Raw genomic sequence first — 22521 nt, forward strand, 5'->3', positions numbered from 1 at the left:
ATCATTAGTTACAGTTCCATACTACCGGTCATGTGGAAAATTTTAGCTATCCACTTCTTCAGGGACTTCAATGTTCACAAAAGACCCCTTTAAACTCCAACCACTGTGAAGTTAAAAGGCAGTGAATAGTGAAAGTAGCTGTGTTTCTATATTGAGAATACCTTTGTAATGTGAAACACAACAGACCAGTTCCTTGTTCAGCTAAAGGGGGCTGCTTGCAGTATTCAAGACAGAGGCGAGGAGGCACCAGGGCTCCTGAGAGTTTTGACTAATAAAACCATCCCAAGAAGGGAAGACATAGAATGTCAGCCAGGCCTCAAGCAGGAAAGGAGTGCCGGGGTGGGAGTCTGCCCAGTCTAGGGAGTTTTGAACTTCGGGAGAAAGAGGGTGTGAAGAAATGGCTCTGCATCCAAAGTGAAGGTAAGCAACCTCATGAACATGGCTCCGGACGCTGGAGGCCCTGGTCCCTGGACTTTGGGCTTGGAAGCAAAGGCCATTGACTGTTCCTCTATCACTCTGAGAAGCTCCATTGTGCCTGGGCCTCTTAGATGATTATTTTATAAACTATGGATTAGGACAATGGTATATCTCAGAAAAGGCACGTGAGGATTCAGTGAGATAAAGCAGGATAAACACTTAACAGTGTTTATTATAGATACACTGAGTTTTCAAAACATTTCAGCCATTGTATTTTCTACCACCTAGCACACACACCAGATCAATATTTGATGAGAGCATAAGTAAATGAAAGTCTAAGGTTTTGTTGAAATGTGCTCTTTGTCTTGAAAAGGAAAAGAATTGCATAAAGGTAAAACAAGATGAATGTGTCTCCTAAGACACCAGGATGGCAGATCTGAACATCCTAGTCATGAGAAAATCATTCCATTTTGTAAATGTGCCATTGGCATTCTGGTGTATATATCATTCTCATAGGCTTGGTTGATGAACATCCAACTTCCTTAGTTTGATGAACTCTGGGTGGGTACCCATAAGTTTCCTGACCTAAAAGGCAAGGAGTGGTTTGGTTTACTTAAAGTAGTACTCCTTGACGGGTTGTCTATAGGATCTATCTCAGAAAGCAGCCATCTATACTTCCATCAGGAAACACACCTCTCTCTTACCCCTAACACAAGTAACTAGCTTTACACAGAAACAGTAAGACGGTCACAGTTACTACTTCTCTGTTTAAAGCTAGAACTGCCAACTTCTTGCTAATCATTTTGAAAGATAAATTTCATGAGAGCCAAGGAGAAAGAAAGTTAAGGACAAGGTTTCTATTTTGGGTCAGAGAAACACTCTGTTTGTTAAATGTATTATATTTAATAACGAGTCAGAAAGGGAAAGTAGTTTCCGTCTCTTCCAAGAAGGCTTCCCTGGCCACCCAGCATCTACAGTGGAATAGGCATCGCTTTTCCCTGGGTGCCCATGATATCTGGGCACACCTTTACTATCCCTGTATCCCTGTGGGTTTACACATCTGTCTCTCTACCAAACAGTGAACGTCTTGGAAGCACCAACCATTTGGAGTCATCCTTGTGCCCAACCAACCTCAGTACCTGATCATTTCAGGTACTCAATAACTGATAAATGAATTAATGTCCCATTGAAAAGAGGTTACTTAAATCACAGGGGGTTTTGAGCCCTCTCGTGTTTTCCTTATAGTCCCCTCACTTATAATACACACAACTCTGGCAAGGATGGAGAGCTACTGTCTAATACTGAGGAATATTGATTTATTTTTCCAGAAGTAGGGGAGGCAGTGACAAAAATGGCATTGAGATGAGTATATTTGGGACACCTTTAAACTGAAATGAGCACATATCCAAAGATTCTATAACTGAAAGCAGAGCTCATCAATGTAAATAGAACAAAAAGCCACTATGGACCAGGGACTTTTGTTAACATGACCTGCCAGGGATCAGAGAGAACCCACAGAAGGTGAAGCTGTCTTTGTCTAAGGAGATTCATTTCTAGTAATACCAGACCTAACCATCCCCACATTTCAACTAAGGCTGTTCTGTGGCATCAGACAGGAGGACCAGCCTGAAGAGAACCCTGGACACGAGGATGGCAACAGGCAAAGCCACCAACTTGATATGTCCCTTCATAATTTCCCAACTTCCCACCATTGCCTATAGGGCTGCTGCTTCCTTAGTTTTACCTTCTCCCTTAAACAAAGCTTACAAACATGACCCAATGACATTAGACAAAAGCCACTGGGTATGCACACCAGAAGTCCTCCTTGGCAACTTTTAGCCTAGATGGAGGGTTCCTGGACGTCTTTGTTCTCTTATTAACTCTTCAATTCAGTAACCACTTGCGGAATTCATACTATGGTCCAGGTACCAGGAATGCAAAGGTGAATGGGAAACTTTTAGCCCTAGAACAAATCCAGCCTCGTCCTCCCTATCTGTTTCTGTACCCGACTCCCAGTAGTCATCCCAAACTGTCTGGAAGGCCCTTTCTTCTCTTGTTCATCCTTCATTTAAAAGCTGCATGAATTGATGGAATAATATTTAAAGCTCTCATCTTTGGCCGGGTGCAGTGGCGCACGTCTGTGGTCCCAGCACTTTGGGAGGCCAAGGCGGGCGGATCACATGATCAGGAGTTCAAGACCAGCCTGGCCAATATGGTAAAACTCCGTCTCTACTAAAAATAGAAAAATTAGCCAGGCATGGTGGCGGGTGCCTGTAGTCCCAGCTACCCAGGAGGCTGAGGGAGGAGAATCGCTTTAACCCGGAAGGCAGAGGTTTCAGTGAGCCAAGATCGTGCCCCTGAATTCCAGCCTGGGCAACAGAGTGAGACTCCATCTCAAAAAAAACAAAAACGGAAAACAAAACAAACAAACAAAAAAAAAACCTCTCATTTTCTTTTCCTTCTTTTTTTTTTTTTTTTTTTTTTTTGGAGATGGAGTCTTGCTCTGTCGCCCAGAGTGGAGTGCAGTGGCATGATCTCGGCTCACTGCAAGCTCTGCCTCCCGGGTTCCAGCAATTCTCCTGCCTCAGCCTCCTGAGTAGCTGGGACTACAGGCGCAAGCTGCCACACACAGCTAATTTTTTGAATTTTAGTACAGACAGTGTTTCATCGTGTTGCCCAGGCTGGTCTCAAACTCCTGAACTCAGGCAATATGCCCGCCTCAGCCTCCCAAAGTGCTAGGATTACAGGTGTTAGCCACCATGCCCAGCCAAAACTCTCATTGTCTTTCCTACAAAACAGGCTTCCTGTTAATGACAGCTGCTATCAAAGAGTCATCCTTAATCTTATTCAGGTAACCACAAACTTTATTCTTTAAATGGAGACAACTTTGAGAGTAAAAGGGATTTGCAGTTAATAATAGTTCTGGAGAAGCAGATGTATTCAAGTCTGTCCCAAGCAAACCAATAGGGATGATCACCTATACTTAGAGACAGAAATTCTAAGCTTAAATGCCAGATGAATCTTGAAGCCTGTCCGGATTTCCGGAAACACCTATGCTTTATTTTGTATATGAAAAGTATCATGTGAAAGGTCACCTCACAACTATGATATAAGGAATGTGCTTCCTCTTTCTGGGTACACAGGCAACAGGTTAAATTTCAGCCCCTGCACCACCCAGTGTATGCTGTGATGTGGAACACACTACTTATCATAACAGCAAAAGGCACATCATCTACTGATGTTTCCTATGAGCCAGACAATGTTTAGGCCTAGATCACTCCTCCTATCAAAGCCATGAGTAGACACTACTGACATCCCATATTTTATAGATGAGGAAATGGAGCCTTCGAGAAGTTACAACACAGTTAAAAAGGAGTGGCACTATGCTTCAAACTAAGGCAGTCTCTTCCAGAGCCCATCTTCTTAAATACTACCGCAGTGCCTTCTCAAAGACATCACTGAAGAGGTGATGATTAAGTTGAGCCACAAAAACTGGGAGATCATGACAATGATAATGATCCTAACTATCCATTATTGGAAACTTTAGAGTATGCAACTCTGCTAAACCTTATGCATGGCATGATCTCATTTTACTCTCCTGGCTCTCCTAGGAAGCAATATTACTAAGCCCGTTTTACAGATGACGAAACTGATGATTCTAGAGGCTAAGTAGCTTGCCTAGGGTTGTGCAGCTATCATGGAGCAAATGCAGGATTTGAATTCAAGGCAAACTCCAGAGTCATCTTCACCATGTCAGAAGGTGCACTATGGAAGAAAGAATATGGATGAAGGCAGGAAGGAAACTGATGTGGCCACACGCTGGGAAACAGGCATAAAGAGAGGACAGTGAGGGAAAGATAAATTGTGACTGTGTCATGCACAGCTGACTGTGTATGCCACAGTGAGTTAAAACTGAATCCACTAAACAAGGAACAGTAGTAAGAAATTCTGAGCAAGAGTGTCTCAAAGGAATCCAGGTTTTCTCATGCTTATGATGTTAATGGACAGGTTATTTATAAAGAAAATATATATTTATGTAAAGTTGTTTTTCAGTGCTACATCTAGCACCTGATGACTCTGGGAACAATTTGATTTTTGCATATCAAATACTTTTAGCACTGTTATTTTTCCCCTGTTATCCACATCCCATCTGTTTCCTCTTCCCCATACTGAAGTGACTGGTATATTTGCTCAAATAAAAGCCTGAAGACGAAAAAAAAATTCTAATACTTGGCTCACATTTAATTTGAGAGAAATAACAGACTCCCAAATCTCTTAGCTTGTTCCATGTTGAATGAAAGAAAAAAAATTACATAATTGAGATAGCTTGTTTACTTACCCAATTTTCATCCTAAGGTAGATCAAGTAATATAACTCTTTTAAACCTTCTCAATTCATTTCCTGACTTTTTTGTCCGTAGCCTAGAAAACTCAAGTGAAGCCTTAGTACTATTTGTGAACATCTGTTAAATATTGCCAATGCCTGTTACAACCACCTTGGGGAATAGCGTAGCATCTTAAAAGCATACGTCCATATGTAATACTTATTCTGTTGCAATGTAAAGAAAGTATGATTCTCATTTTCCTTAAAAATTATGCAACATTTGACTTACATGCTCATCTACCTAGAAAATATCAACCAACAGCATACGAGTCATTATATATTCATTATCAAGTTATCTGACAAGTTGTATAAAAAATATAGCTTCACACTTGAGTGTTATTGAAAAGTATTGAAAATTTTTATTTTTATCTGCTGTTGATGTTTTTAATAGTTGTTTTGTATTTCGTTTACGATAGCTCAAAACACTGGCTCTGTTCAATCCAAAAAAGAAGAAAAAAAGAAAGAGAACTTGGTGAGTGCCTCATTTGTGTGAAACATGTGTTTCATTTATCTTGGTTGCTATCTCAATCATTCCTTGAAGTACATATTATCCCCTATTTTATAGTCAAGTAAATTGTGGTTTAGGGTAATCAGTCAAAGTAGAGCTGGGGTGGGAGCTCTGTTCTGACTGTATAGCCCATGTTTCTTCTAAGCCTTGAAGCAAAGAGACAAACGTTTTCAAGATGCCAAACACTACTTTCAGAAGCAACTGCTACATGATCATCAAGCCCATTCTTCCTTTTCCTAAGCATGGATTGAAACTGTATTTCCCAGCCACCCTTGAAGTTGGTTGAGATCATGCGATCACTTTTAGCTGAAATGATATAGTCCGTGCAAATTCCTACATGCAATCCTCCATGGTTGTTTTGCCTTTTGAGTGGTTGGAATGGGCATACTTTCCAGGTCATCTTTGGGAGCCATGTGTGGAAGACAGCGGAATGAAAAACAAAAGGAGCCTAGGTTCCTGCAGCAGACCAAGAACATCATGCTAGATGTTTATGTGAATAAGAAATAAATCCTTCTTGCACCAGGCTACTGGGAATGGGGTAGCTTATGTGCTTCAGATGCTAGCATTACCTAATATGCCAGTACAGAGAAAAACAATCCAAAAATAGCTACAAGACGAAATAACGCAATCTAGAGATTATCATAAAACCTTAAAATAATATTTAATATTTAGACAATGTTCATTTTATAATATAGAATTTTAAAACAAAAATTATAAACAAAACTGTACTTAGTACCTTACCATATTTAGAAACAAGTTCATTCTCTCTCAATTATGTCATATACATATGTACACAGAAATTAATATTGCTGAATGAAGGCATGCATAAGAAAAATGAAAGAAAATATGTTAATATTAGTACAGGTTTCCTCTAAGTAATGAGATTAGAAGATATTTTTTACTTCTTTGTACTTTCCTATATTTTCCAATATCAAAATAATGAGCATGTTCCTTTGATAATCAGAAAAGATTTGTGTAATTATGTTTAAGATTTCTTTAAAAGGGGCAATCCACCCAGACAGATTACAGCAGTGAGGTCCTATGTCATTTACCCTAGGTAAAGTTTTTCTGCATTTATAGCCCATAAAGTACCCTCTGAACTTTCAAAACTGCCAAACTTTACACTGGGGTGAATCAAAGGCCCCAGGGAATAATATTTCATGGGAAAGTCCTGGAAAATGAGACCATATGCCAACATAACTTCTTTGTCCATTCTCAATGAGGTAGCTTTAAAAATACAAGTCAGCCAGGCCTATAATCTTCCCACCTTGACCTCCCAAAAGCCAGCAATTTGGGAGGCCAAGGTGGGAAGATCACTTGAGGCCAGGAGTTTGAGACAATCCTGGCCAACATGGTGAAACCCCGTGTCTATTAAAAATATAAAAATTAGCTGGGCATGGTGGTGCACGCCTGTAATCCCAGATACTCAGGGGGCTAAGGCATGAGAATCGCCTGAACCCAGGAGGCAGAGGTTGCAGTGAGCTAAGATAGCACCTCCTAACTCCAGCTGGGGCAACAGAGAGAAACTGTGACTCAAAAAATTAAAAAATTAAAAATTAAAAAAATAAGAATAAACACAAGATAATACATAACTCTATTAATGACACACTGAAAAGACAGAAAGTAAAATTATGTTAGTTACCGTGGATACACAATCATGGGCATGAAGAGATCTAGTGGTACTCAGTACCAGTCATTAAAGGAAAGTCTTTCCCTTTGGTTTAGATGAAGATTCCAGGAGATAATATTTGTGAAATGCTCAGCACAATACTAGGCACATGGTAAAGGCCCAAAGCTTAAATGCCACCACTATTATTTTTATTGGTTAAACTGTAAGAAGAATTAATGCTTGCTTTAGTAGACTGTTAAAATTGAAGTTAAGGCATTGAGTTTCAAAGTACTGTTCTCATTTGTTTCTTAGGAAACTGAAAGGAAGCTACATGTACACTCCCATAAAGCCTGCCTGCCCACAACCCGCCTTGATCTCTCCCTTCACTCTGCAGGTCTCCTGCTGCTTCTATTCAGTGAATACCACAAGACACTTAGGGAAAAGATATTCTAGCACAGAGAAATTATAAGGAGATGACCAGAGAAGACCATTTATATTTGCAGACTTAGGAAGAAGAAAAAATAACATTTTATAAAAGGGGGATCTCTTTGCCAAAATACATACAATAGAAAAATGTCATTAAAAGCTACAACTTGTTGAATGGGATATCCTCTTTATAAATACAGTTAGGGAAAACCATCAATTTCAATTCAGGTGCTCCTTTAAGGAGCATTTGCAAGTGAGCATGAGCAAGTGAACATTTTCTGAATAACAATATTTATTTGTGAGCATCTGCTGCCTCTGAGGACCTATGAGAAGCACTCTATCTGGATGACACCAGGTTCTTAGCAGCAAGCAACAGAAATTAACTCTAGCTGAAATAAGCATGAACTAAATTACAAAAAAGAAATTGGGAGGCTCACATAATCACCAAGAAGTCAGGAGAATCAGACTTAAAAAATGGGAAGGAAGCAAAGAGGCCAAAAGCAGCCGGGAACGCAATCAAACCACACCACAGAAACCATCTATCTGGTGAGGACACCACTGTTATTCCTAGAAAGCAGATACCGCTTCAACCTCTGATGGACCACATATGCCATTACCCTAGGAGCAGCTTTATATTATTGACTCCAAAGTCAAAACAATGGGCAGCTGATATGTTGGTAAAATGAAAACTTACTTCACAAAAATCAATGTTATCCTTGTCTGTCATTATAAGACAAAAATGACCATCATCTCAACAAAAAAGATATTAAGATCTTTTTGCAAAATCCTAACCACATGTGATAGGACAAAGCCACAACAATCAAAGAGGCTTGCAATGTATTTAATTGCCTATGGGATTAATAGTACATGTCAATCAGTAGCCAATGGGCAGCAATTCCTTTTTTACATAAAATACAATTCCTTAATGGTGTTAAGTAATTCACCAGGCTTTAGGACACGATTACATAAAACCAAAAGAGCAAGTTATCATATTGACGAATGGAAACATGTTATAGCTGAAAGCAATCAAAAACTAGCCAAGTTCAATAAAAGCTCCTTATCTCCATTTTAGGATGCATGTCATTAGCTCAGAGAAGATTAATTTCTCCATTCATAGTTCAATTTTCTTTCCTGACAAAAAATAAAAATGTGAGTTTTTGAAATGCAATTTTCTTGCTTAATCAAATGGTAAGAGTCTCATGTCAACATGCATGGAATAATTAATAAATTGTGGAGATTCTAAAAACTGAAAGGAACTAGTCCTAGACACGATTCATCTAAGTTTATATACAAACGCTTTTTTAAGACAGGTCTTTCCAGTGATATGAGAGACACAATCCTTCATTCACCTTCAAAGAGAACTGAAAAGGTAACATGAAGATCAGTCATTCACACAGTAGGTATTCTGTAATGATCTGCTGACTGTATTCATTAATTTAATCCATAAGAGAAGAAAAGTATGTACTTAATAAGCCTCCTAAGAAAATTGTATGCAACGTAAACAACTCCTCCTTTAAAGCGTGATTATAAAAGGTGGCTCCGATAAATGGCAGCAGCAATGAATATTATCCACATTAAAAACTTAATTCAAACTAAATTTGCTCTCTCAGACACAAATCCATTTTCTATGCAAGAAAATGAGGATCTCACTCAATATCTTACCATTATGAACAGTGTTTCAGAAACAAAATGTTTGCATTACCCATTTTAAACAAATGTTCAAATTAACAAGCTTTCCCTAACTACACAGCAAAAGGTTCTATTTGCTCAGAGATAAAACCAAATGAATCATTAAGAAAATACCTGCAGATGACACAGTTTCTATATATTGCACCTTAAAATCTGCCATGTCTAGTTTTAATCCAATCTTCTAATTTGATTAATATGCATTTTCCATCTTTAAAATGCTGACCCACACATAAAAATCTCCCAAGAATATCATCACCAAGTTAGCAAAAAGGAAAATGCCAGGGGAGATTTAATCTAATCTGACTGGATTAAAATCCCATCATCTTTGTCAATTAGCTCTACAATCTCAGCATTTTTTTTAACTTTATCTTGCCTGTTTCCTTGCTTGTAAAATGACATAAGCAATGACTGAATTTGGCAACCAACTGGATATAATAGACATGAGAGATATTAAGGATGCAGAGGTATTTCAGCTGGGTAAGCACGGTGGCGAGAAGAGGAAGAGAAGGTTTGGAGCAACCAAGAGATGACAAGTTCCATTTGGGTCAGGTGTGCCAAAGACACCCATGAACAAGCGGTCAACAGACAAGTAGGAATGCAGGTTCAGGCACAAAGAAAGAGATAATTCGCACAGAGGTCACCCTGGAAATCACAGATATGATTAACATCACATTTATTTTCAAAATATTTTATAAAATGTCATTTCAAAACACATCAAAATATGAATAAAGTAGAAAGGTAAGTAAATACCTTTCAATTATTTACAAATCTTTCTAATTAAAATATGAACTCTCCTAACACATGATTAGCAGGATAGTTATTATGATGTCTCTGATCTCTCTGTGAGTTAGAATCACAACAGTAATGAACCTCCTGGAATTTGCTGCCATTGACGACAATGATGATGATGATGATGATGATGATAGCAATAAAATCTTATATAGCACTTTCGGAATGTTAAACGCATTATCATTCTAGGCAATTTTCTCCCATGATAGTATCATAATTATAGGGTGAAGGTCCCATTTTTTCAGTACAATCAGGAAGATGTGTGCAAAATCCAGTTTTAATCTTAACCTCAAATCTATTTGCTAAAATTTCAATTGTGCTCTTGGTTCTGTCAATCTTGTGGTGACAAGAATGTAAATACTCTGAATTTTTGCCAGATTCTTCTTGCTTTGCTCTCTCCAGCTAATCTCAGTGATGTGCACACAATTTTTATATTTATGATCAACTCTTTTCACTTTTAACCAACTAGAATTGGTTCCATATCCTCTTCTAATGCTATAAATTTCCCCTTAGACCAAAACGATTCAACAACAGAAATCAGAGGAGTCCTTCCTTCTACCAAAACTACTCACTGAGTACGGGAAGGATTACTCATTCATTCACCAAATAAGGAGCTTGAATTTTCCAAATTGCTGTTTAGCCCTAGATAGGAACAGGCCCTCTGTTGGCCATATCACCTTAAGGAGCATCACAGATATGCACAGGTGAAACCTGCATGCACACACACTCACATGCTCCTATATGCACACACACACAACCATGCATCATTCTCCATTCCTTTATCCAGCTTGATTTTGTCTATCCTTTTATCATTCTCAACCCTTTATCCAGTTTGTATTTCTTGAAAGCATACCTGAAGAACTAATTTTCTTTTACTTAAAATTGTTTTATTGTCTCTTTTTTTTCCCTCCCTTGTCCCAGCTCCAGCATGTCAATGCAACACTGTTCATTCCTCCAGAGCAGAAATTCTATTGAAAGCAAGATACAACCAGGTGCAATGGCTCTCGGCTGTAATCCCAGCACTTCGAGAGGCTGAGGCAGGAGGATCACTTGAGGCCAAACTGGGCAACACAGAGAGACCCCATCTCTACAAAAAATAAAGATATAAAAATTAGCCAGGTATAGTGGTGTGCGCCTGTAGTCCTAGCTACTGTGGAGGCTGACGTGGGAGGATCAGTCAAGCCCAGGAGTTGGAGATTGTGGTGAACTATGATTATACCACCGCACTCCAGCCTGGGTGACAGAGTGAGACCCTGTCTCTAAAAGAAGTCAAAAATAAATACAAATAAAAATAAAAAGCATAGTATACAATCCCCAACCACAATACAATGGCTAAATGTTCATAAAACAAACCCATAACTAAGAAGTCAATTAGTTCACTAAGTACATATCTCCAGGAATATCTCAAAGAGATTAGCTGTTATGCCTAAGAGAGGTGAGGGGAGTAATCAACTGGCTTCCAGAATTATCTTAAAAAACTTAGTTATACCTGTAATGCTAGTGCTTCAAAGAAAATAACAGGGAAATAAGATCAAAGACCAACTTGAACTTTACATTTCTTTGCTCTCACTTCCCAATCCCCAAACCACAAGAGTATAAAACAAAAATGATCCTTTCTTACGAAAAGGCTGGAATACAGTACTAACCTTTACTGAGTCTATTATCACAGTTCACTGAGGAGCTGTCATCCAGGTTTAGATCTAATTTTACTGGGATTTTTTCATGGTAAAAACCAATCTTGATAGTTTTTAAAAATGAAATTAATTTTCATTATTAAAATATGTCACTTCAATTTCTACATTTAATCTGAAAATTACAAATTAATTTTATTTCTAGAACGTAAATTCTATGAAGAAAAAGGGTTTGCCTGTCTTCCACAGCTATATACACAGTGCCTAGTACATGGTTGACCCTCAATAAATATTTGTTCCAGAAAAGAACACATATACAGTTCAACTGACATAACATAGAGAGGGTCTGGTGTATTAGCATCTGGGAGAACTTTAAAAAGTTCAAAGAACAACAATTACTAGCTGAAGTACCTACGCACTTACTCTTAAAAGAGCATAGAAAATCAGAAAATTGAAATATGGAGAGTGCCTCTATCTTACACTCTCAATCTTTGCTACTGATCCCTGGATAAAACTGAGTTGTTACTCACAATTCTTTATTTTTAGTGGGAAACAACTGCATTCCCAAGGCTGAAGGATGCACATGCAAATCCTTCTGATGTCCATATCTGCACTGTGCTAGATGGTAGCCACTAGCCACATGAGTCTCTTGAGCACCTGAAATGTGACTGGTCTGAAATGAGATGTGCTGGAAGTGTAGAATTCCAACCAGGTTGCCGAAGATTGGGACAAAGAAATGAACACAAAATATCCCGTTGATAACTCCATTAATTCCATGCTGAAATGATGTTGTTTTAGATATATTGGAGTAAACAGAATGTATTACGAACATTAATTTTACCCATTTATTTTTCATTTTTTTAATGTGACTGTTAGAAAACTTTAAAATATTTATATGGCTCACATTATACTCCTACTAGACAGTGGCAATCCAGACTGATACCTAGAGAGTCTGCATGCCACACAGAGGGGGGATGCTCACTGAAAGGCAGACAGCAGGACCTGATCCCTAATATCTGGATCTGTAAGTAGGAAAACTGGCTAGATGTTCTACCACACAACAATCTCCCTTTGATATGGTTTGGCTGTACACACCCTAATCTCACCATGAATTGTAATAATCCCCACATGTCAAGGGTGGAGCCAGGTGGAGATAACTGAATCACTGGGGCAGTTTTCCCCATACTGTTCTAATGGTAGTGAGTAAGTCTCACGAGATCTAACGGTTTTATAAATGGGAGTTCCCCTGCATGAGTTCTCGTCTGCCACCATGTTAGACATTCCTTTGCTCTTCCTTTGTCTTCCACTATGATTGTGAGGTCTCCCCAGCCATGTGGAACTGTGAGTCCACTAAACCTCTTTCCTTTATAAATTACCCAGGCTAAGGTATGTCTTTATTAGAAGGATGAGAATAGACTAATACACTCTTAAAGACTCCCAATAGCATTGGGAAATAAGTACTATTAGCTTTGGCCTACTGATAAAGAAACTGAGGCAAGGACGGAGAAGGTATTTCTGCAAAATTACAAAGCTGGTAAAAGGGAGGGCAAAACACTGAAGCAAAGTTAGCTTGACTTTAAAGTAATGCTCTTGCCTTTGGTCTCCTCCAGTCACTCAGACGGCGCTCTCCCCATGTTCTAAGGGACTTAAAGAAGGATGTCAACAACTGATTCATCCTGCAATGAATGGCTTCTCAAGCCCTTCAGCCATGTTTCTCCCAGCCACTAATCCACAGCTAACAAAACTGGGTGAAATAGTGACTAAAATCTCTAAAAAACTACCATGGAGCGACATTCCATGTGCTGCTATCTCATGTAAAAGAATAAAGTTTTCCTAAATTGATATTTTTTGCTTCTTTAAATTGCAGTTAACATTTCCTTTGTTAGTTAACATGGATCACAATTTCCTTTTGTGTCATCAAATATTGTTGAAGGCTTCCATCCGTTCCCTCCATTATTGAGGGAATTACTGAACCATGCTCCACTGTTGCACGATTCTTCATTTCAAAAAGAGCTGGGATGAAAACACCCTCATGCATACTGTAAGAATTTCTGAGGATGCACCCTCCCTAAGGGATACTGAAAAGAAAGGGAAGTTGTCTGTTGTTCTAAATTTTTTTTTTTTTTTTTTTTAAAGAGCTAGGGTCTCACTCTGCCACCCAGGCTAGAGTATATTAGTATGATCATAACCCACTGCAATCTCAAACTCCTGGGCTCAGGTGATCCTCCTGCCTAGGCCTCCAAAGTAGCTAGGACTACAGGCATATACCACCATACTAGGCTAATTTTTTTAGTTTTTGTATAAATGGGTTCTGCTATGTTGCCCAGGCTGGTCTCAAACTCTTGGACTCAAGTGATCCTCCCTCCTCAGCCTCTCAAAGTACTGAGATTATAGGCATGAGCCACCCCACAGAGCCTGTTCTAAGGTTTTTGACACTTAGGCCAAGTGCCTCCAGTGAGTGATCCTGGCGGAACTGAGGACACAGAGGTGCCTGTGAATCTCATGCAGCATGGGTCAGGCAGGGCGCGGCCTAGAGGAAACCTCTAGGTGCGCCATGGAAGAAGGGCTCTATTCTCCTACACCCAGGCCATCACATTGAAGGCTGTTCTGTGATTCCACATCTCCTCCCAGGTCAGCAGGACTGAAGACTCACAGGAACAAAGCTCTGAAAGCAGACCCCTCCCCTTATCCTGCAGTCACCACGTGATTCCTGCACACTTACACACTTGTACACAAGACAATCTGGACTTTTTTGTTTTTGCAGTTTTAAGCTCTCCCCTGTATCTGTCCCTCTCAGTTTAACCCACAACAAAAAAAAAATTAACTAGTGGGAAACCGCTACCTGTGAATTCACTGATTTGGGCAAGTGTATTTCACCCATTATGAATAAGCTTACTTAGTCTCTTAGCAGCCTCAAGAGCTTCATTCGCAGTGTCTGCTACAAAGAATCTTTGAACTCTCACTCCGTTGTCAGACATCAGTTTCTTGCTCTGGTATTCCTGCAGGTTCAGCCATCTTCTGGAGGTTAATTGAGCTGCCTACAGAAATTGAAGGAGAGAGGTAAGAACATTCATTAATAACAAGAAAAATAAAAGTCAACCTATATGGCCAGGCTTAGAGGTAATGTCGACTGGCAATCAGCAACCCAGAATTGAGAGAAGCAAAAGCAAAAAAAAAAAAAAAAAAATCCACTTAAATTCATGCTTATTTATTTTTTAACAAAAACTGTTAAGGACAACTATACACACACAAATGAATGCAGGTTTTTTAAAAATGCTGAAAGCTGAGTGAGGTCTGTGATCTAGTTAATATTATTACATAAATATCAGTTTCCTGCTTTTGATATTGTACCACAACTACACGAGGTGTCAGTATTAGGGGAAGTTGGATGAAGGGTACATGGGGCTGCTATACTATTTTTGCAACTTCCTGTAAGTCTACAAGTATTTCACAATAAGTTATCTTAAAAACTGTTAAGGACTCTATTATATGGATATGGCTCCCCACCTCTCACCCCAAATAAATAAAGAGCATAGCATTATTTTAATAACTGTATATAGACTATTAATCATTGTAAGGTTTTTCAGGAAATTTGTTTAAACACTCTGAAGTCACTGGGCCACAGACTAGTTCATTTCTTTACCATAGTTTTTAACAGAGTCTAGGTAGGGCCATTGTGTGTTTAACGAGATTATCTCTTTCAAGCGCCAAGGTTGAGTGCAATAAACTGAAAGAGTCACCATTAATTAAATAGTTCCTAAACTGCAACTTGTGTATTAAAGGAATCTTGCTTAAGTTTCAAGTAGAAGTGGTTTTCCAACATGCACTACGTGTTTTTATCTGCGTTAAAAGGACATAGTCAAAGGACACAATAACGTGAACAAATAAATTCTTTACATTTTATCCAATATCAACAGTATTCCCTACCAAATCCATAAGCCCCATTTTTAAAAGGAAAAAAAAAAAAGGAAAAATGAATACACTTAATGTAAGCTCCTTTCCATCCATGAGTCCTAGGCAAAGGAAACACTACTCACAAGAGGTAGGATGACAATATCACTAATGCACAAACCAAAACATCAATCACGCAACTGGATCACAAGACTGGTAGTACATGGACATCACCTGACACAATCCCTACTGGCTTCTGTCCATGGCTTTGGTGGATGTCCAAGGCAGTGTCACACAGACCATAAAAGTGAGGCCCACAGGGCTTCATCACATGGAGCCATTACCTTTCAGGACATCTACTGTATCCTTACAATGTCATTTTCTTCTGGTATCCCCAAGCTATGATGTACTCATGGAGCTCTTTTGAAATAGGGTGATTCAAAGCTCTAGAACCCCACAACTAGACTGTGTTCTACTAAAGGGTAGAAAGTGTGCCTTAAACTTCTCTGTATCTCTATGAAAAAGGTGACAGTGCTTGACATATGAAAGACACCCAAAAAAATGCCACTTAGATGGCCAAATGAATCAACCCTGCCTTTTGTCTCCTGATACAGACAACTTTTCATTCCCAAAACTGGCCACCTCTAAAAATAAAAAAGTACAAGTTAGTCCTTAAGACCTGAAATAAACATAATACAATGTATACACAGTGGTAAAAAAATTCAAATTTCAACATGATAAAGCCTAAAGATAGCTCTCTGTTCTGTCCTTGTAGCTGCTGGTAATGATGGTTTGGTTTTGTTTTTAACATTGAAGTGGCCTATACTTCTTCTTTAGAAATAAATAATACTGGGATAAACATAAATTGCCAGACAAGCAATGCTCACATCATTTACTATATATTATTTTTTAACTATACATTATTTCTTAATCTTACTTTTTAAGTCTTGATGAAACATTAGTAATTTGAAAAACACAAACTTCTGTAAATGAACATACTCAAAGGCTTTATAGTCTTAATAGCGTGTTATATAACATACAAAGAAAAATACAAGTTTAAGGCATTTAGCGAAAAAGCTCCTTAGTGAAAGAAAACATTAAACATTAGCTGTGTGCTATTATCTAGGACCACTCTTAAAAGGCAAATGGGAACAATCAATAGATTATGTCTACGTTGACATACCAATTTAAAGCCATTAACCAAAGAAGAAAAAATATAGTTTGAAAAGAGCATTTGAGGGAGACTAAAAACAGCCACAATGTGGTTGTGGTCAATTCCTTTTCATCAGAACACTTGCCGTATTAATTTTAGATATGTTAATGCAATCTGCTGAAAACTAATTGCAATTGATCCAGAGGCCAGTTTCACAGACATATAACATATATTGACTGTTTCCACACTGACTCAAATGAAAGCCAGCTTAAAGTCTGTTGCTCTTAAATTGAAAACCAGGACAGTAAGCACAGTTCCAAAACCACTGATGACACCCAGCTATCAGTCCACAAAGGAATTCTTTTACAGAATAATCACCTATTTTTGTCAATCCAAAACTTGGAAGAGTAGGACCCTGACTGGCTCTAAAACTTCAAGACAACTCCACTTACTAAGAATTTGTAGCCGGGTGTGGGCAGGTGCAGTGGTTCACACCTGTAATCCCAATATCTTGAGAGACTGATGCAGGAAGATTGCTTGAGCCCAGTAGTTCAAGACCAGCCTGGCCAACATAGTGAGACCCTGCCTCTACACAAGGTAAAAACATTAGCTGGGTGTGGTGGTGCATGCCCATAGTCCCAGCTAATTGGGTGGCTGCGGCTGGAGGAGAATTTGAGCCTGTAGGCTGAGGCTGCAGTGAGCTATGATTGTGCCACTGCACTCCAGCCTGGGTGACAGAGAGAGACTCAGTCTCAAAAAAAAAATCATAATTGTGATAAATCTACAGAAAAATAATTTATGTTTATTTCTGCATTTTCAGTTGTAAAAAAGGGTGAGGAGAAATCTGCTATGCAAATGGATGGTAGAAAGTATGCTGGAAATGTAATATAAACTGCTGAATAGTAATGATAATAGTTCCATCTACTATTAATTGAGCATTTATCTTGAGTTAGGCATTATATTAAATATTCATGTTTCATGGTTAAAACAATCAGGAAATGTCAAGAATTATTCTCTCTCTCTGTAGCTGTCATTAGTGCAAATCAAGAAATATCCCCAGTCTTCTTCCCTCTAGGCACTTTCTTACTTCAGCTGAAGTTAAGTGATGCCATTATCTACTACCTAGAGTTAGCATCAGATCTCCCAGGTTACAGGCTCAGTCCCACAGGACTATACCCACTTCAGATGCCAGGCACAAGCCTCAGGTTATTTTACCTGTGCTTCTGACCAATCAGCTATCAACTGGGAGTTCCTATGACCCCCTCCTCGGGTTTAATAAAGTTTATAGGATGGCTAACAGAGCTCACAAAAACCACTGCTGACATTTACCAGTTATTTATAAAGGATACGACAAAAGACACTGGTGAACAGCCAGATGGAAGGGGTGTACATAACAAAGTAAGTCCATGGAGCTTCCATGCCCTCTCTGGGAGTACCACCTTCCAGATACCACCATATATTTGGCAATCTGGAAGCTCTCCAAACCTTGTCCTCTTAAGGTTTTATGGTTTTATTATATAGGCATGATTGTTACCTCATTAGCCATTGGCGATTAAGTCAACTTTCAGTCCCTCTCTCTTCCCCAGAGACTGGGAGGATGGGGCCGAAAGTCTCAATCCTCTAATTATGCCTTGGGCTTTCTAGTAACCAGTCACAATCCTGAAGCTACCTAGGGGACTCCAACCACTAGTCATATCATTAAGGTACAAAAGACACTCATCACTTCAGATATCCCAAGGGTCTTAGGAACTGTGTGTCAGGAACCAGAGGTAAAGACCAAATATGTTATTTTTTTATTATATCACAGTATCATATCAATTAACTAGTTCCAGCCAGTAAGTTGTGAGTACATATGTTGCATGACGCATTCAGGCCAACAGTTAATTGCCATCCCTCCCACCCCATCCAAGTTCGCCCTCTCTAGATATGCGGAATGGCAACATTCAAGATGGCAGCTGATCTATCAGCCAGGGACCAGAGTAAGGATGGTCATATACCAAGTGACTTTACATAAATGTGTAGTAAAAAATATACCTTTGTGGATTTTTAGCCACCGAAATTCTGGGGGTTGTTACTATTGCACAACCTTTTTGCCCAATTGGCTTTACTGACCAATAAAGCCATGTTACAAATTAGGAAACTGGGGCTGAACTTGCCTAAGATCACAGGTTACTAAGAAACAGTAAAGCTTCTGGATCAATTGGGTAACATTGTTGGTTCCCTGTGTTTGTATTATGGCCCCAGAGGCTCTGTGGTGATACAGACTGAGAAAAGAGATAAGTAAAATACTGTCCCTTTTGTCAAAAGTCTACCAGGAATAGGGCTTTCATGAAATGCTGACAGAGCTCATGTAAGGTAAAATGTAACTACTCCAGGCTTTGGGAGGGAGGGAGGTGGAGATGTGAGTAGGTCTCGTCCTAAGATGCTAGAATGGTAGAAGTTTATTTCAACTCCTAAGAAGAGCTACCTGTTACGACCCTAAACTAACATCTTTGCTGCAGGAGACATGAAGAATCTCTCAGAGAATCCATGAATTCTAAAATGCAAGCAATGGAATGGAGTATAAAGATTATCTGCCCTGTGCCTTTCGATTGTTTCTGCCAGTCATTTGCCAGCCTGCCCTCAGGACCATTCCACAGGCTCTTCTGCCTAAACTTGGCACTCTGTTCAGAGACTGAACAATAGGGGGAAGACACCAGGCTTTGTTGTCCTCTTTGTGGGTGCAACGGCATCTCCTCTGAAGCTCCAGGTCTCTCCAGACAGCTCTTTCTTCCACATTCCAGCTCCCACTGCCTCCCCTGCCATGACTTCTGCTTCCAACAGCTGGCCCTGGACTCTACCAACACCACTTCCTTCCTCTCCTACGGCTCACGGAAGATTCCTGCTGTTGTCCATCCATCTCTGTGTTGCCTTCCCAGACTGTGTGCCTTACAATCTTTGTTAAATTCTATTAAATGACCTCAAGGAATCCCTGTCTTCCCGACCGAGCCCTTACTGACTCAGTGCTTCGCAGGTTGAAGGTAAAGGGGAATGGCAGGATCCACTTTTACAAAGGTATTTGGGACCCTATACTGGAGAAGTTTCCCAGTTAGTCACATCTTTCAAATATTGGGGTTTCATGATACAAAGGGACCACTGGGGTCCTCAGTTTACAGTCAGGAACCTGGAGGCCTAATGAGGGAAAGTGACTTGCCTAGGGATCATATAGTAAGCCAGAGGCCTGATGAAAGCTGGACTGATTCTTAGCTTCTTTCCTTCCTTCACATGGATTTTGGCAAAGTGACCATCTTAGGAACAGCATCATGTTCTTAAACTAGCTGGGGTAGGTGGGCACCTAGGTTTTGTTCCCTTTGGACTTGTACGACATCCTTGCCATCCTTCCCTTCCTTCCTGTGTTTCTTTGACACAGCAAGCATTTCTAAGCTTGGAGGGGAGCGGGAAAAATACAACTTAAAAGAAAAGCAGCACATAAAGATTTAAGGGCCTATGGGAACAAGGGAGCAGAAGCAGAAGAAAAAGAATGAAAAATGAGGCAGGGGACAAAGAAAACCAAGAGATAATAAGACAATGGCTAAGTGGGCAAAAACTGACATAAAAACTCCAAGCACAAAACTGGACAGCTACACAGAAAAAAAAAAAAAAAACCAAAAAAAAAAACGACATGCCCAAGAAATCATCCTTTGCCCCATGGTTTTAAAATTAGAGGTGTAGAGACAACTGAAATAGCACCTGGGGTGGGGAGGTGGGGGAATCAATAGAGAATAACAAAAGAAATGTCCCTGAGCTGGGTACCCCGAAAGGGAAAAGTGTCTACCCACTGGCTCTGCACTTGCTCCATCCTTCTTCAGCCCGACTTTGCACACTAGTATTGCTCACTTGGGAAGGCAGCATAAAGCAGTATTAGAAAGAGGCCAGGACTTACTAGTAATCAAGAAAACAGAAATTCAAACAAAACAGAAGAAGCCATTTTGCCAAAAGGAATGAAGATGCTACTGAACACACACACACACACACACACACACACGAGATCTGATACTATTGTCATTGAAGGTCTGGTGAAATGCACTTTCTCAGATACTACCCTTACAATAGAGCACTAGTGTAACCACCTTCCAAAACAATTTGACAGTGTTTATGAAAACTAAAGCACCCTCATCCTCTGACCTGGTAAGTCTGCTTCCTGGGTATCCATCCTAGCAAAACATGTACCAGAGATACATGCAAGATCTTCTCTGTAGAATCGTACATAACAAAAGGATAAGATTGGAAATGATCCAAATGCCCATCAAATAGGAGACTGGCAAAACAAACTATAATATACTCCGTGTGAAGTATTTAAAATTATCTATAGCAACACAGTATCACCATGTAACCATGTGTACCCCTACATTTCTCAGTTTCCTTGTAGCTAGTATGCCAAAACTTTTAAGAGACCATGTGCAACCCTCCAGAGCCCTATTTGTTAGCTACAAGGCCCTGGAAGCCACATGTGGAGATGGTGGAGTCACAGGTGAGATTAGGCTAGATTATAAGAGTTACAACATGCGGGATGTCACCTGACCCACATATGCATGACTGAGAAATAAACGCTTGATGTGTTAACCACTGAGATCTTAGGAATAACTCATTACAACAGCATTGACTAATCTAGCCTATTAAGTCTGAACATGGTAGCACTGATTATTCTACAAGGCACAAGACTAAAAAAAACCAACAAGTTGCAGAACAATATATACAGTAGAAGAATGTATATTAGACACACATGTTCACACATAAAGCAATAATGTGTGTCTTCCAAGGAAACATAAATGCATAAGTAAATGAATAAGAAAAGGTCCAGATAATGTTCCCCAACCTACTGCCAGTAAACTTGGGAAGGGCAGACCAAGAAATTTCAACCTAATCTGTAATTTTAAAAAATTTTGTTAAATAAATTCATTTATTATTTATTCCATAAATATCAAACTACTTAAAAGCAACATTGAGAAAAAGAAATACAAGCCAGGCTTTAACACAATGGTGTAGCCTTAAGTCTCTATGAACTTGTTTGCAAAACAAAGGGCTTGCCCCTTACTTAAATGAAGCGGGGTTCTTCAAATGTGGTATGAAATCGAGGTGGGTGAGCGAAAGTCGCATTTTCTGTTATACAGAACTACCACCTCTAATATAAACTCCTGCTGTTAGATATGAAGAGGCTCTTAAACCTCATTTCGAGCTCTCAACAGCAGTGACGACAGTGGAATACAAACAAGGAATTAGCTGTAAACTCAGAGGAAAATATATTTCCCTCTCATTACAGGCATGGCAACGAAGGCAGATGCTTGGTGGGCTGTGGCAAGTCAAAAGTTAGTATGTGTTTGTTATATTTTAGTTTCGCCAATGTTGTTCTGTATGCAAATTAGCACCGATAAATCTACCTTAGTCACGTTACCTAGGAAATATGAGGCCTCAAATAAACGTGTTGGTGCAAATGAAAAGACAGATATAACTCAATGTGTCTCAATATAAGTGTCATAAAATAAAAGGCCTGCTTGTTTAAAACAGGCTCTGATGAAGAAGGCACTTTAACTGTGCCATCCCATAAAAGAGATTAAGTGGAATCCTGTTTGTAAGAGGGAAAAAATAATACCAATAATGCTGTTCTGTTTAGGCCTTAATATGATGACACCAGCATGTCAACTTCTCTTTCAGCATGAAAACATGCTACAGAAATAGGCAAGAAAAGTAACCATTGTGATTAGAAGCCTAAGCCTATGGAAAGGAACAAAATAATAATGTCAGATGTAGAAGGAAGAGTAGGAATGTGGGTACTGACACTGCTGTTTTTCCCTCCACATTCAGGCTAAAGAGTGGTCTTCATTGAAAACAGAACGTCACTTTTGTTTAGCACTGCAATACTCTTCACCACTCTCCACTTGTGTTCTCCCTGTTTTGCACACTATAAGGAAATGAATCAACCATTAATTAGCTCCCTGTGGCTGAGTTCTTAAACTCTAAAAGGGGTACAGAGAGATCCTACCTACCC

The 22521-nt window shown here is 39.4% G+C and overlaps 1 protein-coding gene across 3 annotated transcripts in view; it reads right to left on the minus strand.

The window, feature by feature from the left end:
• The window catches only part of SUCLG2 (succinate-CoA ligase GDP-forming subunit beta), a 277740-nt gene that overhangs the window by 207372 nt on the left and 47847 nt on the right, over positions 1 to 22521 (minus strand). For all 3 annotated transcript variants that reach the window (XM_005547564.4, XM_045385901.3, XM_015446184.4), the window contains exon 2: positions 14349 to 14490. In XM_005547564.4, the coding sequence (XP_005547621.1) occupies positions 14349 to 14490 (142 nt within the window). The remainder of the gene's footprint in view (positions 1 to 14348; positions 14491 to 22521) is intronic.

Source organism: Macaca fascicularis, chromosome 2 (genome assembly GCF_037993035.2).
Source record: "Macaca fascicularis isolate 582-1 chromosome 2, T2T-MFA8v1.1".
Taxonomy (NCBI): Eukaryota; Metazoa; Chordata; class Mammalia; order Primates; family Cercopithecidae; genus Macaca; species Macaca fascicularis.